Source organism: Nothobranchius furzeri, chromosome 1, assembly GCF_043380555.1.
Source record: "Nothobranchius furzeri strain GRZ-AD chromosome 1, NfurGRZ-RIMD1, whole genome shotgun sequence".
NCBI lineage: Eukaryota > Metazoa > Chordata > Actinopteri > Cyprinodontiformes > Nothobranchiidae > Nothobranchius > Nothobranchius furzeri.
In genome coordinates, this window is record NC_091741.1 from 76,873,371 (window position 1) to 76,892,507 (window position 19,137).

At 41.1% G+C, this 19,137-nt stretch overlaps 1 protein-coding gene across 1 annotated transcript in view; it reads left to right on the forward strand.

Moving 5' to 3' along the window:
- Positions 1-18,163, forward strand: part of egf (epidermal growth factor) — a 33,476-nt gene extending 15,313 nt beyond the window's left edge. The window contains exons 9-23 of the mRNA XM_054739277.2: positions 896-1,021; positions 1,154-1,290; positions 1,476-1,624; positions 1,850-1,954; positions 3,880-4,103; positions 4,906-5,073; positions 5,314-5,463; positions 5,540-5,674; positions 5,767-5,877; positions 7,314-7,436; positions 7,594-7,759; positions 9,592-9,756; positions 15,930-16,032; positions 16,920-17,016; positions 17,111-18,163. Of these exons, the coding sequence (XP_054595252.1) occupies positions 896-1,021; positions 1,154-1,290; positions 1,476-1,624; positions 1,850-1,954; positions 3,880-4,103; positions 4,906-5,073; positions 5,314-5,463; positions 5,540-5,674; positions 5,767-5,877; positions 7,314-7,436; positions 7,594-7,759; positions 9,592-9,756; positions 15,930-16,032; positions 16,920-17,016; positions 17,111-17,322 (2,171 nt within the window). The 3' untranslated portion in view covers positions 17,323-18,163. The remainder of the gene's footprint in view (positions 1-895; positions 1,022-1,153; positions 1,291-1,475; positions 1,625-1,849; positions 1,955-3,879; positions 4,104-4,905; positions 5,074-5,313; positions 5,464-5,539; positions 5,675-5,766; positions 5,878-7,313; positions 7,437-7,593; positions 7,760-9,591; positions 9,757-15,929; positions 16,033-16,919; positions 17,017-17,110) is intronic.
- Positions 18,164-19,137: the final 974 nt, after the last annotated feature.

Consider the following 19,137-nt stretch of genomic DNA (forward strand, 5'->3'; position numbering starts at 1 on the left):
ATAAATTAATTAATTAATTGAAAAGAATTGTGTGTTAACTTTGAAAATGTGGGCGCGATTTTTAATTGTCAGCAACTCCAGCAAATCAACCAGAACGTTTTTTTTCTTGATTCCTTTCCCTTGCTTTACTTTATTTAACTTTCAGTTTTAGTTCACTTGCTGTTCTCCTGATTATTCACATAAACCTCTTAAATTGAATGGATACATCATATTTTAGACATCTCTATCAGTAGCATGGAGGTTTGATGAGTTTTTCTCATTATGCTGTTGAATAATGAAACTTAGTTCTGAATTTTCATTTTTAATTTCAGTCATGATTCCAAAAGTTTTTAAAGGCAGGGAGACCGAAAAGGTTGAAGTAACCTCCAAAAAGAAAAAAACTTCTTGTGTTTTGGTGCAACACTGAATTCAATGTAAAGAGGATCCCTGTCTTTAATTTAGCAATACCATTTTTGACCAAAATTTATATGGAGATTTTCAACAAAGTGACACGTAAAATAATTTACAAAAACTACATTTATGTAAAATGCAAAGAAAATGTTGACATCTAAACCTAACTATAACATCTTTGTAAGTGTTGTTATTGATAAAATCTAAATTGTGTTTAAGTATATTTCACTATTGTTCCAGATGAAATGAATGAGATTTTCCAATTTTATGGATAGTAATGAGTTGGGCTCAGACGTGTTACTGAGTATATTGTTCACATTGTAATTTAATTTGGCCTTAAAGGAAAAATTTTTAAGGGTTTGGTATAAGGATGACCTAATCAGTAATCCCCAGCACATATAAATATTTTTTCTTAGTTTTTAACTGTCTGACATGTGAACATTTTAAAATAACAACACAGAACACAAGCTGAGTTGAGTGTTAACCCTGGGTTGGGTGGTTGCAGGCTGCTCGTCAGCAGACAGGGGCGGTTGCAGTCAGCTCTGCTCCCCTGTCACCCCTGGTAGGTGGCTGTGTGGATGCCTGCCTGGCTATGAGCTCCACCAAGACGACAAACGCTGCACTGCAACTGGTGAGTCATGCTGAGGCAGAGGAGCCCACAGTAAACACTTCCTCACTACATCCCTCTGCTGCTGAAAAATCAGTAGGAAAAATGAAAAAGAGCTAACATGAGGATTTTATTCATCATGCTCTTGTTCCTCAGGGCCACCACCCTTTCTGATAGTTGCTGATCTAGTAGATGTGAGAAGAATGAATCCTGATGGAACAGAAGACCAGATCTTGGTGAAGGAGCCCAGGGGAACAATCTTAGCTTTGGATTATGATCCTGTCCTGAATCAAGTAAAAACTGTTCACTGGCTCCAGTTCTCCCACTAAACGTTTTTGCATGTACCAGATGATGTAAAACAGCCTGGGTCTCACGCACCAGGGGGAGGCAGACATGCAGTGACACCTAGTGGTCATTAGTGGTTTCTTTTGGACTGGAAATGGTCTGTTATACATTTCTCTTTTTATCATATTTGTAGGTATACTTTGCTAGTACAAGCCTGAAGACGATTGAGCGAGTAGATCTGAACGACGGGGCAAGAGAAGTTCTGATCTCTGGTGGTTTGGACTCTCCAGAAGGTTTAGCAATTGACTGGATCCACCGCAGAATTTACTGGACGGACAAAGGGTGTGTGTGTGGTGTCTGTTATAGAGACTTGATCTGGAAAAGTCAGAATATATGAGCATTTTGTTGTCTGTTATTTTTTTTTATTTATTTTGTTATTATAATCAGGGGATGAATAGAAGAATTTCTGGTGTTTTATGATCATTTGGGGTGATTGTTGTTTCAAATGTGTTATTAATATTTAATGCGTGAGCCACATTTGTGTGAAAATCTACTTCTGCTCTCCAGCCAGTCAACCGTTGACAGCAGTAGTCTGTCTGGACTGCAAAAGGAAACCGTGGTAAGAGAAGGGCTACAGAAGCCAAGAGGAATCACACTTCATCCTCAAGCAAAGTGAGCAGAGATCTTTTTGTTCCACTGTCAAAAATTAAATTAGTACAATGTTGTACAACTTAAATCTCAAAATGGTTAAACACTCATGTAAATGAGCAGCACACGTTTGGCTACAAACCTCTAATGTGGCGTCAACAAAAACAAGAACTTTGTGTTTTTCATTCATTTGGAGAAACAATAGATATACAATACCTTCATTCAAAAATTCTCCTTAATGCACACTTCAGATAAAGGCATATATTATAATCATTCATTACACACAGACTGATGTATTTCAAATGTCGTCGTCATGGTCATCTTCCTCCGCTTATCTGGGTCTGGGTCGCGGGGGCAGCATCCCAACTAGGGAGCTCCAGACCGTCGTCTCCCCGGCCGCCGTCACCAGCTCCTCCGGCAGGACCCCAAGGCGTTCCCAGACCAGATTGTAGATGTAACCTCTCCAACGTGTCCTGGGTCGACCCGGGAGCCTCCTGCCAGCAGGACATGCCCGAAACACCTCCCCAGGGAGGCGTCCAGGAGGCATCCTGACCAGATGCCCAAACCACCTCAACTGACTCCTTTCGATCCGGAGGAGCAGCGGTTCTACTCCGAGTCCCTCCCGAATGTCCAAGCTCCTCACCCTATCTCTAAGGCTGAGCCCGGCCACCCTACGGAGGAAACTCATTTCGGCCGCTTGTATCCGCGATATCGTTCTTTCGGTCATTACCCAAAGCTCATGAGCATAGGTGAGGATTGGGACGTAGATCGACCGGTAAATCGAGAGCCAGGCTTTCTGGCTCAGCTCCCTCTTCACCACGACAGATCGGCTGAGCGTCCGCATCACTGCAGACGCCGAACCAATCAGTCTGCCATTTTTGATAACTATAACTGACAACTAATGAAAATCTCAAATTCAGTATCTCTGAAAATTAGAAGAATATGAATTAAAGAATAAAGACCAATGCAAAAAAAATATATATATATTTTAGAAATGCTGAACGTTTCTAACATGGGAAGTATAAACATGTACAGCACTGAGTCTTAAGTTGAGGCTCTGATGGCTTGAATTACAGCAGCAATGTGGCGTGGCATGGAGCCAATCTGTCTGTGGCACTGCTCTGGTGATGGGAGTCCATGGTGCTTGTGTGTGGCTTGACACAAGGAATGCGACAGCTGAAACCTGTCTTGCATACGTCTGTGTGTGGTGGTTCTTGAAGCACTGACTCCAGCTGCAGTCCACTCTGCGTGAATCTCCCCCACATTTTAGATTGGGTTTGTTTTCACAATCTTCTCCAGGGTGTTTTTATCTCTGTTGTTGTACACTTATTTCTACCACATCTTGTCCTTCCCTTCACCTCTCTATTAATGCGCTTGGACAGCCAGCCTCTTTAGCAATGATCTTTAGTGTCTTGCCCTCCTTGTGCAAGGTGTCAATGGTCGTCGTCAGTACAAGTGTCAGGTCAGCAGTCTTCCCCATGATTGTATAGCCTGCAGACTGTACTGTGGCTTTTGCAGGTGTTTTGAGTTGATTAGCTGAATAAAGTGTGGCACCAGGGATCTTCAACATTTAACTTTGTCACAATAGTCTGATACTCTCTGAATCTGGGATTTTTCATCAGTTGTCAGTTACAACCGTCAAAATTAAAGAAATAAATATTTGAAATATGTCAGTCTAAATGTAATGTTTGAATCTAAAATACAAGTTTCACTTTTTGAATGGAATTACTGAAATAAATCAGCGTGTCATGATTTTCTAAATATAAATACATTTTATAACCAGCACCTGTATTGTTACTTTGTAGTGAAAATTTAACATCCAAACATCTGATAATCTGATATTTACATTTTTACACAAATAATTCAGTGTTCCGGCTCAATCTCTGCTTCCCCTAAACTTAAAACAGTTTTTTTCTTCTTCTTCTTTCATTTATTTTGTTCTGTTTAAGTAAATTATTCTGGACAGATGTAGGAGCTCGGCCCGTAATAGAAGCTTCCACGCTGGGAGGGAGCAACCGTGCTGTGATTGCAAGCACAAACCTTGTGTCGCCCACCGGCCTGACCATTGATTTTACGGACAGTCGATTGTTCTGGTGTGACCAGAAGAGTGGTTTGGTAGAGACAGCTGCCTTTGATGGGTCGGATCGACGGGTCCTGTTAGAGAACCAAGTAGGTGAGGTTTGTGTGAAACATAAAAACTAGACAAATGAAATAGAGCAAAGAAAAGGGACAATGTTGTACTGTAATGGTTTTTTTAGGAAGTAAAACTTAGATTCTAACATGTTCAATTTAGAAAACTGCATCAATCATCTCAGAGTTTAAAGTCAGAATTCACTTCTTTTTGGTGTCCCTTACAAACTCCTTCATAAACTTCAACTGGTCTAGAACTCAGCAGCCCACATTATCACCAGAACCCCTTCCTTTCTCCGAATCACCCCGGTTCTCCAGCAGCTTTACTGGCTTCCAGTTAAAGTCAGGTCCATCCTCAAGATTCTCCTCCATGCCTTCAAGGCTATCCACAACCTCTCTCCTTCATATATTTCAGACCTTATAAGTATTGCCACCCTCTCCCAGTCCCTCAGATCATCTTCCTCCCTCCATCTTGCTGCTCCTTCTGCTCGTCTCACTACCATGGGGAGCAGCGCTTTCAGCCGTTCCGCTCCCCGTCTCTGGAACTCACTCCCCCCAGACATCAGAAATATTGGCAGTTTCACCCTCTTCAAATCCAGACTCAAGACACACCTGTTCAAATCTGCCTGTGACCTCTGATTTTTTCTTTGTTCTTTTCTTCATTGCGTTTTATCATTGTCAATGTATTTTACTCAATGCATTTTTCCTGCCAAGTGACCTTGGGTGTCCTGAAAGGCGCTTTTAAATAAAATGTATAATTATTATTATAGATGTTTATTTACTTTAAAATGAGTGCCGTTCTTTATAAACGTGTAACTCTTACTTCTTCTTGACAACTTTTCCAGCTCATCCTTTTGACCTTGCAGTATTTGAGGACAGGCTCTGGATCTCTGATTGGGAACACCAGCAGCTGAGGAGTGTACACAAGCTCACCGGGAAGAAATTGCAGCATATCCATGGAAACATGGTGCAGCCAGCATCCATAGTAGTGGTTCATCCACTTGTTAAACCAGGTACCAAAACACAAAGCCAACTATTATAATATACTAATAAAGGTATTTTTTAATCTAAACTAAAGTGTGGATTATTTGTAATCTCTAAACTGTCATATAAAGTCTCTAAATTCATGTTTACTGTCATTAAAGAACTGGTTCTAATATTGGAGTGGTATCCTCCCATGAGTAATCTGTAGATAAGAACAGTCCCTAAGTCAGTTAGAAGAAATGAGCTCATCCTGCTAACACTTCCTTCAGGATCAGATGTCTGTCTGCACCTGAACGGAGGCTGTGCTCAGGTGTGTGAGAATAAACTTGGCTCTGCACACTGCTCCTGTCTGCCACGTTACGTCCTGTCACCTGATGGGAAAAGTTGCTCACTTGCAGAGGTTTCCGAAGGAACTGCAGGTAACCTGATTCAGATACAAACGCCTTCATGAACGCAAATCTAAATTACGGCACATGCTCGTGTGTTTTTGTACAGAATCGGGACACAGTGGAACACGTGATGAGAACGTGCACCTGACAACACCTGGACTGGCAACCAATGAGGAGGGGACCGGTTTTAATGCTGATGGAGGCAGAGAGCCCGACCCCTTCACACACAGGATGGTTTCAGGTATCAGTGTAATATCAAGTACTATGATGTTCTCACCACTCAGTATCTTTTCATATCTCACAGTTTTTTTGTTTGTTTCTCTCGTTGGTCAGAGTTGTGCCACACACTCCACTGTGATGTGAATGCTCGTTGCCAAATAAATGCTGGCAAGCCTCTCTGTTTGTGTCTACACGGTTTTACCGGAGATGGACAGAACTGCCAGGGTGAGTGTAACCTTCAGTAAACTAGTGGATTTAAATTCAAAACAGAGGATGTTGTCACATTATTGAGGCCAAATAAAACATTTCCTTTTTTACGTTACCTGTGTGGATCTACCTGCATGTAAAATGCCTGAAAAAGACAACCAGTGATTCATTCATAAATTAAATCTAACATCTGTTGAGTTTCATTTTTGCTGCAAAATGTCACCCATTCTAGAGGAGAATTTCAGTATTTGTTTCATTTTTTGTTGTTTTTAAAGCTTAACCATAAATGTTTTTCAGTTTTTAAAAGGCATCCTCAATAAAACAAGCCAACATTTTTAAACTAAATGTTTAAATGAAGAAAGGCATCCCATAGTTTAAAGAAGTCCTTCATTGAAAAAAATAAATTACCTAAAAATTCTGATTATAATCGGTAATTCTAAGTTTGTTGTGCAGGCTGAACGTGAATTTTGCGTCCTACAGCTATTTCTTGCATTAACTTCTGATAGAATCAGTAGAAGTAGATTTCTGATAGATGGTGAAATTCTAGGATTTCTAAATCCTGACAGATCTACATCACACTGTCAGATAACATTCATGGACTCACCCATCTTGACTCACAAAGAGAAAGGCTGCTGCTGATTTAGCACCCAGGAAACAGCAGAGAACGTCCCGGCTAGTAGAAGCTAACTGTTAGCATTAGCAACTCCACCAAACATCAGCACTCCTCCAGGCTTGTGCTATTTGTGGAGATGTAAAATCAAACACAGTCAGTGAGAGTAGAGTCATGTTGCTGTTATCCAATCAGAGGTTAGATGTCCAACTATCAGAAAATAAGTCTTTAAATCCGGCCATCTGAAGCTACTTTCTCCTCCAGCTGACTCCTCTGTGCTGAAACAGGTGAACCAGAGCTTTTCCTCCCCAGAGAATGACTTACAAGGTATTCATTCCTACTATAGACCTCTGCAAATGTATTAAACATATGAGTGAAGGACCGCTTTAAACTGAACTGTAACCTGCACAAAATGTTATGATGAGCCTATTTTGTTTAGTAATTAGTTTTGATTACAACTGATGATTCCCAGTTGAGCAGCAGGGTTTGAACATCCACTTAAATGTTGGGAGGTTACCTAGCACGCCTGCTGAATGAATTGGAAGCTGGGAAGAAAAACAATGGAAAAACGGTACAAAAAGATCAAGACAAAAACTCAGTAAATCACTATGAGGGCTAAACAAATATTAAAAACATAAGAAAGCCTAAAAAACATTGAAACAAAAGTAAACACCAAAACCTTAACTAACACTGTGATATGATGAACAATAAAAGCATAAAAAGTCTCCATGTTGGAGCACGTTTACCGAACCCAAAAAGTAAAACCTGTTTGCAAATCTAAAATCTGATGTTGTGATTCCTGAAGAGGTAAAACATCCACGTGTTTTTGTTTTTATTTTCTCAGACATTGATGAGTGCCAACTTGGATTGCACAACTGTGACAAGCATGCAGAATGTCAGAACACTGAAGGGATGTTTCTCTGCAAGTGTCGGACTGGTTACTATGGCGATGGGCAGACATGTGAAGGTGAATCCTCATCATTTTCATTTTCTCGTACTAACAGAACCACGACGTTGTGAAGACATTTGTTATGCTTATTTGTTATCATCTCACCCATGACAGAAGGAGTGTTTCATCTTCCATTCTAGGTAAACGTTGTATAATGTAATAAAATTACCTTCAGGTTTGGAGACCACATCACCATGGGTGACCTCTCAAAGTCCTGTAGATGAAACCACCCGGCGCCACAACAGTGACTCTGTGGAGAGGTGTCCCTCCAGCCATGCGGCCTACTGTCTGTACCAGGGCATCTGCTTTTACTTCCCTGAAATGGAGTCCTTTGCCTGCAAGTAAATAAAGCCCTCATGTTTTCTTTCTGTTTGGCCTTCAAACTGCAGGTTATTTATTCAGTACTGGAACCCCCCAAGGCGCTTTACAGCTCAATCAGTCATTCACCCATTCACACACACATTCACACCCTGGTGGTGATGAGCTACATTGTAGCCACAGCTGCATACACAGGTGCCACCGGTTCACCAGCAGGTCAGGTTGCCCAAAGACACAGCAACAGACTGAGCGGGGCTCGAACCTGCAACCTTCTGATTACGGGGCGGGTACTTAGCTCCCGTGCCACCATCACCCTAAAAAGCAACAAGGAGAAACAAGAAATCCAAATACTGGAGTATCTACAGACTCTACTCCACTATGAACACCATTATCTCTGTGTGGTGGCATGTCTGCAAACCGTCACCAGATGTCGCTGTTGGTTCATGGTTCATGATGGCAGGCTGAAACAGAAACGTTTAGTTTTTGCAACATATTTAAAAAAACTGTTAAAGTTGAGTTTTAATAAACAAATGTTGTTCATTTTTCTCATTGGTTGTTTAAGAGTTAAACTATATATAATACAGGCTTTGTGCATATTGGAAAGATGATGCATTTGTGTAATTTTTAAAATGGTTTGTTAAAGTGATTTTAAAATTGTTATGATTTACTTTTAATTTGTTTTTGCAAAAATATGATTTTGATCAAAGTCAATGAGACATTTTAGGCCATGATTTTCAAACTGACTATTTAGCACTAAATATAAAATACTAAGACAAATACATTTTGTTTCTAATCCCTTCTTCTACCCCACTATTATTTATTGTATGGAAATTTAGAATATTTTGTTGAATACACAAATATTTTCAATGAAGCTATTTTTTATTTAAGCAGAATTTGTTGTACAAAATGTTTTACTTTTAGTTAAATTACAGATGGCAGGAGAGATGAGATTTGCGTATAAAAAGTAAATATAGTATGTCTCATGGTTTTGTCTAGATTTCCATGCTACATTAGGCCTGCTAGTCTGGGGTGGGGGTGGGATCCAAGGTGTTTCCAGGCCAGCTGAGGAATGGATCCTCCAGTCTGTCCTGGGTCTTCTCTGGATTGGCCAGCACACCTCAGCAGGAAGGCATCCAAGTCTATAAACATCACAAATTAATTGAAGTGACAATTAAGTTTTCCATTTCTACCCCTACTGGTTGAAAGCAGAATTACAGTGAAGGCCACCCTGGTTTTAGCTCTTTGCTTCACCTCCAGACATCACTCTCTTCCTTTCACTTTCAGAGAACTTCTTCTTCTTGCTCTTTTTAATGAATATTGTTGAACTTTAAAAAAAGCTAACTGCTATCATTTTAATGAGCTACTGACAGTAAAGTCCATCTTGGCCATTGCTCCACCTTCTGTGTGTGCCTAACCTAACCACCAAAGTAGTTTAGTGCAGTTTCTGGTCAGCAGAGGGCAGCAGAGTGCTGTTTGATGTGAATCTGCTTCACTTTCTAGTTCAAGAATCACTGAAACCAGTTTTGAAGCAGTAGCTTTAAGTGTTAAAACGCTTTGTTGCTTTAATAAGTGGGCCTTTTCATGGAACAAGCTGGAACGTTTTTAAATCCACCTTCCTATTTGTTTTTTTTTAATTTACTCATTTTTACTTCAAACTGTCCTGTATTTTATTTTCTCACTGTGACATGTATTATCACCTTACATACAGTCCTCTGAACTCATCTGATCAAAAGCAGATATTTTTTAAAGATTTCTAATTTATTTCAACATTTGCTTCAGCTAAACAATTTCCTCTGATCAGATTCAACCTTAAAACTTGATAATCTTTAGACATGCCCTTCTTTCCTTGCTGCAGCTGTGTGCCGGGCTACACGGGGGAGCGCTGTCAGTTCAGTGACCTGGAATGGTTGGAGCTTCAGCGGGCCGAAAAGGAGAAGAGAAGGAATATTTTCATTGCAGGCAACTTGGTGGTGCTCATTTTCCTACTCTCCATCATTGCCTGTGCCACCTACTGTTTCAGGTGAGAAGGAAGGCAAATTTAGCCAAATGTTATCAAACATTTTGTTAAAACTATAGGCTAACACATCTGAAAAAGGAACCATTTGATTGGATCCATGCAGAACTTCTTGTATCCAGAATTGATTGAAAAGGTAAATCTGAGAATTGTGAAAGGACATTAGGAGGATTTCCCTGACGTTTCCACCATAATGGCTAAAATCATCTGAGAAGGCCCATTTATTCTCAACATACTGGTGTTTGCAGTGCAGTAATGATGCAGAACACAAGCTGTCTTGAGTTCAGTTTCTGTGGGAGCAGCAGCGGCGAGGCCCTGCTCTTAGGACTGAGTGCACCGCGTTTAGAGGTGCCGATCAAACACAAGGTGGCAGGAGCCATGTAATGTGGGTCTCAGCCTGACAGCAGGAAGTCGGATCACATACAGAACTACTGACATGCAGCCCTGATTAGCCGAGTGAAGAGCATACCTAAACCACACGCTGTGACGCCTATGTTTGATTTCCACCTGTGATGTATTTAGGGAGCTTATTTGTTTTGCTGGCTTAGGGACAAGTCTTCTGGCAACCTCTGCTTTGTTTTTTGTTGTCTCATGAAACGCACCCTCCCCTCAGCCTACTGTGTCCCAGCACTCACACTCTTGGTTTCCTGGTGGAAGTGGCACGCTTTCAATTACATGGTTGGTTTGGCTTGTTCTACAGCAATTACACATAAAAATAGGTCATTTCTCAGCCACTAAATGAAGCTGGTGAGGTATGACCCCCATGGTAACGCTACATGGTTGCCAATAGCACCGCCATAAATTGCCTTCTGAACTTGACTGTGTTGTTTGTTGTGTTTGTTGCCTGCTGCCTACAAACAGGTGGAGGAAAGTTATAGTTACTGAGGAAATACACAACAATGTCAGCTACATCTGCTTTCATGTAATACAAATATGTTATGAAAGTTATAGAATGCCTTTATGAATAATAACAAAACATAGTACACAAGTTTAAATCTGACAACCAAGATGACTTCTAAGTCGTTTTTGGGTTCGTTTTGTTGTGTTTCTGTGTAAAAGTTACAAATAATGACTGAATAATTGAATGGAGATACAGTCAGGTCCATAAATATTGGGACATCGACACAATGCTAACATTTTTGGCTCTATACACCACCGCAATGGATATCAAATGAAATGAACAAGATCTGCTTTAACTGCAGACTGTCAGCTTTTATTTGAGGGTATTTACATCCAAATCAGGTGAATGGTGTAGGAATTAAACAGTTTGCATATGTGCCTCCCACTTGTTAAGGGACCAAAAGTAATGGGACAATTGGCTTGTCAGCTGTTCCATGGCCAGGTGCAGGCCCAGATTAATGCACAGGCTTGATATGGCTTAAGCCTAGGGGCCCACGTGTGTTCTAGAGGTGGGAAAAATGATCGATTCTAAGATGCATCGCGATTCAGCCGTGCATGATTCTGCATCGATGCAGCAACGTGACATAATGAGATTCTCTCCCTATGTCTATGTCGGGGGTTGGCAACCCGTGGCTCTGGAGCCGCATGCAGCTCTTCCATCCATCTGATGCGGCTCTCTGTGCTTGTAAAATAATGAATTGATGTTTAAATAAAATGCTTTATATTTTACTGCATTAATTTTACATCTGTATGCCAATTCTATGTAAAGATTTTCTGCGTAAACCTGAACAGTTCCAACCCGGTCTTACTGTGAGACCAGGTTGACGGGTCACACTTGTGCGTAATCATAGGCGCTTGCTGAGCTGAAGACGATGTGAGATTCTGGGCTTCTCCTCAGACAGGCTCCTGGATGTGTCGCCACATTGGAGACAGGAACAAGCACTATTCAGCCAAAGTTTCATAATCAGGGAACATTTTCTAAGTGACAAGTCTCTCTTCAGTCGGAGGAATCTTCCTGCATGCGCTCTGGTTCTGCGACGTGCTCCAAGTCCCTCTCCACATCTTCAGCTCGCTGTGCACCATATATACGCGCTGACAGTGAGAAGCACTGAGCTCCATGTCCAGCTCAGATGTTCAGATGGGAATCTTTTCTTGAGTGATTTAGCTACATCTGTGCGAAACGAATAAAATGTCAGTTCGTCTGCATGCGTCGGGGTAATTCTTTCTGTTCTTTCTCCGTCAAAATAAACGGTCAAATACGGGAACCATCCAGTCAACACAAGCCCTGTTTTTAACTGTTCTGTTTTCTTGTGAAAATTGTTACAAAGAGATCAAATTAAACTTGATTAACACCAGAGCCAGGCGCACTGCGCCATTATCTCCGTCACTGTAAATGAGGGAAAAACAGATTGATCAGATCCTTTTCTGACCTTCCCCACCTACAAAGTTTAATAACAACAATCAAACGTGACAGAGCCTGGATTTGTATTCTGAACAGTCTAAACATGTTTTAAAAAGAAACGTATGACAAAAGTGGCACCTGCTCAGTAAAACCACCAACAGGGTGAAAAATATCAAAATATTGTAGGCAGAGACGGGCTACAACTTCTGGATCCACTTTATATAAATCATTTTATTGATTATCTTCTCAAGACAGATAACTTTGACGTACACGAGCGACCGGTACTGGCTGCTGTCACCTGTTGTGATTGGTTAAAGCAGCTCTCTGCTGTCTGAGGGTAGGCCCCGCCCACAACGCCGCGGCTGCTGCGGTGTTTTCTTTACTGTGGGAAACGGGTAATAATGGCTCTTTGATGGGAACAGGTTGCCGACCCCTGGTCTATGTCTATGCGAGGACAATAAAACTTTGAGGTATTACTTCTGGGGGCAGAGTTGCAATGGCATGCGCTGCGTTGTCCTAGAAGCAATTGGACAGGGATACAGGGCCAACATTACCAGTAATCAAAGATGTACCCGTTACATTTAAATCGGATGTCTGGGCTAATTTCGGTTTTGGGATCCTTGATGTGAAAGAATCACTGAACACAGTATTTGTTTACTATTTTTAAGTTCAGTAATATTCTTTCTTAAAGCTATACCAAAACATTATTTCTTATATTATTTAAGTAATTATAGGCAGCACACTTTAAAAATTATTGCTCACTATAGTGAATAGATGAATGTTTGGTTTTTCAGGGATTTCGAAATCAAAAAGAAATTGAAAACTATTCTACTGCTTTTATTAAGTAATGAAAATTTTTGTGTGAAGAATCGTGATGCATGTCAGAGTCAAATCGAATCGTTAGGCAGATAATCGGAATCGGATCGAATCGTGAGGCAGGTAGAGATGCACACCACTAGTGTGTTCTGGGGCCCCCATTGGCCAGCTAAAAATATGTGATTTATTTAAATTTGCATGCAAGCATAGTCTTCAACTGTATTGGCCGACAAAATCATAAGCGAGACTGACTGGGTAAACATTGTAGCGGTCTTGAGTTAAGTAACGTGTCACGTGACACGTCATATTCATGTATCATAGGCTGCTGCACTTAACGAGGGAAAATGAAAAAAATGTCAGACAGAAAATATGATAGTGGCGCTCAGAAAAGAAAAATGGAGAGAATCAAAGAACAAAAGCACAAAAATCTTCAGCAGAAAATCCCAAAATTGTCAGGATATTTTAAACCTGCTTCTGGACCCAACAGCAGGTTATAGAAAAGGAAGACGTTCACATGAAGGCGACGGAGCAATGCTAGCTGGAGCGGCAGAGGTTCATGCTGTTAGCTCAAAGGAGGGAACGAGCAGTCACAGAGAAGCTGATATTGTCCACTTGGGGGCAGAGGCAGATCTGCTTCAAGTAGTTTCTGATGGGAACCTGGCAGAAGGTCCTAGCCAGGTGACGCTGATGGTGGATGCTAACTTAAACCCGGATCCTGGCTGCTGGGGTGAAATCGATGAAAATGCCAGAAAATATTGGTAAATCATGGTTAGGGTTAGGATATTTCACAAATACCCTATGATTAATTAGATTAACATTTTTATAAATATCTGCAGATAAGAATATAGGATGAATATTTCGCTTCGATCAAGCATTTTTGGTTCCGAACAAGTGTAGCCTATGGGCCCCTGTACACCTTAATCCTCCCCTGGCCAGGTGTGTGTTATTCCCTCATTATCCCAATTACAATGAACAGATAAAAGGTCCAGATTTCATTTCAGGTGTACTATTTGCATTTGGAATCTGTTGCTGTCAACTGTCAAGATGAGATCCAAAGAGCTGTCACTATCAGTGAAGCAAGCCATCATTAGGCTGAAAAAACAAAAGAAACCTATCAGAGAGATAGCGAAAACATTAGGCGTGGCCAAAACAACAGTTTGGAACATTCTCAAAAAGAAGGAACGCACCGGTGAGCTCAGCAACACCAAAAGACCTGGAAAACCATGGAAAACAATTGTGGTGAATGACCGAAGAATCCTTTCCCTGGTGAGGAGAACACCCTTCACAACAGTTGGCCAGACCAAGAACACGCTCCAGGAGGTAGGTGTATCTGTGTCAAAGTCAACAATCAAGAGAAGACTCCACCAGTGTGAATACAGAGGGTTCACCACAAGATGTAAACCATTGGTGAGCCCCCAAAACAGGAAGGCCAGATTAGAGTTTGCCAAACAACATCTAAAAAAGCCTTCACAGTTCTGGAACAACATCCTACGGACAGATGAGACCAAGATCAACTAGTACCAGAGTGATGGGAGGAGAAGAAAATGCATACCACCTCATCAGTGAAGCATGGTGCTGGAAGTGTCATGGCGTGGGCATGTATGGCTGCCAGTGGAACTGGTTCTCTTGTATTTATTGATGATGTGACTGCTGACAAAAGCAGCACGATGAATTCTGAAGTGTTTCGGCAATATTATCTGCTCATATTCAGCAAAATGCCTCAGAACTCATTGGACGGCGCTTCACAGTGCAGATGGACAATGACCCAAAGCATACTGCAAAAGCAACCAAAGAGTTTTTGAAGGTAAAGAAGTGGACTGTTTTGCAATGGCCAAGTCAATCACCTGACCTGAATCCGACTGAGCATGCATTTCTCTTGCTGAAGACAAAACTGAAGGGAAAATGCCCCAGGAACAAGCAGGAACTGAAGACTGTTGCAGTAGAGGCCTGGCAGAGCATCACCAGCGATGAAACCCAACGTCTGGTGATGTGTTCCAGACTTCAGGCTGTAATTGACTGCAAAGGATTTGCAACCAAGTATTGAAATGTATAAGTTTGATTTATGGTTCTTATTCTGTCCCATTACTTTTGGTCCCTTAACAAGAGGGAGGCACATCTGCCAACTGTAGTAATTCCTACACCGTTCACCTGATTTGGATGTAAATACCCTCAAATAAAAGCTGACAGTCTGCAGTTAAAGCACATCTTGTTCATTTCATTTGGTATCCATTGTGGTGGTGTATAGAGCCAAAAATGATAGCACTTTTGTGTCGATGTCCTAATATTTATGGACCTGACTGTAGCTCCTGAACAGCTTCAGGTTGGAGAAATAGAGATTATGACTTTCAGGACTGACAAGCTAATGGCTAGTCTGAGTTCAGCCAAGTCCAAATATGATAAGCTGTTTTCTTAAACAATCTTCAGTCTTCAACATTTCATAGCAGTGTGCTACATGTCTTGTATGAACCTCTACAACAATGTCGCATTTCCATTGCATGGTTATTTTCTTACTTGTAATTTTTTTTATGCTTGAAATAAAAAGAGCAGCAGTTAAGTGCAAAGTTTCTGAGGCATGATCCAGCAGGAATTTCTTACATTTTCATCTGAAATAACCTGACAATACAACTTTATGATGATCCAAACGTTTAACTTGAAATTGTTTAAAGATAACAGTAATCCACTTTGGAATTGTACCAAATCAGATTGCACTGACTAGCTAAAGAGTGAATTGTCTGGACTGTTCTGTCTTAAAATGGGTTTCTGACCTGCTAAACAACCCCAAACTCTCAAATATTAAGGCACTTTCAGTATTCATTTGAATAAAACTCTGTACTGCCATCACTTTTGCATTAGTGTGTCAGACACAATATCTAAGATTTCTGCCAGACCTGAGTCTTAGATGCACAAATACTAAATGATTTGTTTGAACTTAAAACAACCCCCTTAATATCTATGTAAGGTTTAAAAGGGGTACTTTCACGTGTGTGTGTGTGTGTGTGTGTGTGTGTGTGTGTGTGTGTGTGTGTGTGTGTGTGTGTGTGTGTGTGTGTGTCTTTCACAGAACCAGAACATGCATACATAAGCAGTCCCCCGTGGACAACATCAGTGAGACTAGTGTGGCAGAGGCCAGCATGTTGGAGACCACCACTACTAGTATTCCTCAGGTGAGAATAATTTAATCCAGCTTTATAATATGCAATCTGAGGATCATATCACACTCATATCCCACTCTCTCATTGTCTGATGCATAGCATGGGCAGCAAGTTAATGTTGATGTGCAAATATTTAACATAAAATTAGACCAACTTTACTGAGAAACCTTTTTTTTTTTACTTGTTATTTTGGAAATAGGATCAATCTCTGAGTTTAACGTGAAGGCTGAATTTCAACATGGCCATCAGAGAGCTGCCAACACTCACGCATTGAACATGAGGCACACGCATTTGACCCTCTTCACATGCACTCACTCCACACCTCCAACATCTCACACTGAAGAATCAACAACCAACCCCCACTCCTGCTATCACGCTTTCAAAATTTCAAAAGTTGGCAGTCTTCTACCCCTCTTTCCTGCTATAGCTTCCGATGGAAAAAAGTCACGCAGCTCTATGTCACGCTGTAGATGATCATTCATGGACTCACACATCTTGGCTCATGACCTGGGAAGGCTTTGGTTGCTTTAACATCCAGGAGAGAGCAGACTACGACTCGACCAGTAGAAGCTAACTGTTAGCATAAGCAACTCTACAACATGGCAGCATTCCTTCAGGCATGTGTTATTTGTGGAGGCAGTCGAAGAGTGGTGTTGATGTTTGCCAATCTGGGGCGATGTCCAAATACCAGGACATAAAGAGTCCAAATATTCTTGCTGTTTTCTGCTCCCTCACCTTCAACCTACCTCCTCCTGAAAACAGGAGCGCCAGAGCTTTTTTTTCCCACAGAGAACAACTCACAAGGAATTTATTTATGGTAGACACTGCAGATTTATTGAAAAAAAAAAACTATTGAATGTGAGCTTTAAAAATTACTGGGTTGTTGTTGGCATCAACAGTACTGCACCATGTCAGAAACCAAGATGGAAGGAAAGACCATTCCGGTGCTGGGATGTCCAAGGAGAGCTGCCTGTCCATCCTGCTCTTCAGAAACAAGTGCCATACTTCTTTTATCTGTTCTATATGACATGAAACATTTCAGCCTACTTCCTAACCATTTGTATAATTTCTGATATTATTTGATTGTCAGGCACCAGCCCTTCATCTGAAGACCCAGGAACGTTGTCCAAACACAACAGAGGGTACGAGTGCTCTATGGTGTCAGCGGTTGCCACGGAAACCATACAAATTGATTCCAGTCACTCAAATCCTTCACTGTCAAGCATCAATACAGGGAATTTTTCATCGTTGGAGCCAGCAACACTCCCCCAAACTTCTGATCCTGAAGCATCAGTGTCCTAGCTCCTAGAACAAAAGTAAAACAGCTGTACATTCTTTTGTACCGTGCCGTAAATGTAACATCAGGATTTTGTTTGATTTTATTGATGAAGACATAATACGAAAACTGCTGAGATAGGAATTAGTTATTTCATGTGAAAATCCTTTGAGTACGGGTATAAAGATTGTGCAAAAATGTGTTTTATCTGATTGGTTTTTGTCCATCCATCCATCCATCCATCCATCCATCCACCCACCTATCCGTCCATCCCTCCGTCTATCTGTCCATCCATCCATCCATTTTCCTCCGCTTGTCCGGGGACAGGTTGCAGGGGCAGCAGCCTAGGCAGGGAGGCCCAGACTTCCCTCTTCCCAGCCACTTGGGCCAGCTCCTCTGAGGAATCCCAAGGTGTTCCCTGACCAGATGAGAGACATAAACGTCCTGTCCATTAAAGTTATGAAGCTTTTGTTTTTGTTGTATAGCCCAAGCAGTTTTGCTGAAAAGAGGTATGTACATAAAATGCTTCATCATGATCAGAGTTTAGATGGTTATTCTGGTTAGACTCATCTGAAAGAGAAAAGGACTTTTTCTAGCAAAAATAGAAAAGGTGTTTATAAAGAAATTGAAAATGTAGAGGTAAATGTAAAATCTTGTTTCTCACCTTGCATCGTGCTCCACACTGACCAGGTATAGCTGAAATACGAAGTGATTTTGCTTTTATCTTCATCAGTCTCTTCAGCGTTAATGACGAATATGAAAAAACATTACTTTGGCCAAGTTTATATTTGCTCTTTGGAATCGCGTGCTCTTTCTAAAATGTCTATTTCTGATGACATCATTAAAAGATCATTTTGTCCCTTTCTACACCGTCTCTGTTTCGTTGCACTCCATCACATTCTTCTACCGCAAAGCTTGTGTTCGTGCCCCATTGATGAGGCTTTCTACCCTCCACCAAATCTAACGCTTGAGTACCAACGCTGCCACCCTTCACCACCTCTCCATCTTTATATCTTTGCCTCCACTCTCCAGTTCTGTCTCAAGGTTGACTGGGAATTGTTAATAGAAGGCGCCAGGCTCTTTGTTTCGGGGCAGGGGCAGAAAACAAAGCACTTCAACTCAAAAACCATCAGAGGCCACATTGATATTGATTCTTGTGGCAAGACACACTTATCTATATATTGGGCTCCATTAAGGCTAACAGATAGGTTAGGCTACCAATCTAAACAGAAGCACATCAGCCTGCACGTCAAGATGAAATCGGGCCTCGTGTCAATTTATCGTGTATTACTGCTCAATTGGGGCAACGGGGCAACAGAGTCACAGGCAGTGTAAGTAACAGGGGCATCCCTTTTATAGCTTTTACTGCTTAGAGTTGTAATAAATACATGCTTCCAACAAGATATTCCATGCATTTCTTTGTTAGTTAATGCAATTTCTTAAGGTGTTGATAAAAGGAAAACCAGAAGATCTTCTTTTTCTGCAGAGTGTCTTTCTTTAAGAATGATATTTAGTTTGCATTGTCTTGCAAAATGTAGCAGCATAAAGTATAAGAAAAATAAAGTAAAAAGCCTGAAAGCTTACATAAGAGACAACACTGTGTAGAACAGGTTTTGTTTCAAAATTACAAACAGCTATTTTTATATTTGGCTGACTGCTGCATGTGTGGGGGTTTACGTCATTAAGTCTATAGTGTGCCTGTTTATCCTTATTTATTTATTGTTATTATAGTTCTCACTGCAGTAAACAGCTAACAGCCGTAATGCAGGTAAGTGTGGTTTCTGGTCAGCAGAGGGCCGTGCAATCTGAAGTTGGGACAGTTTCTACCTCAACAATAATAA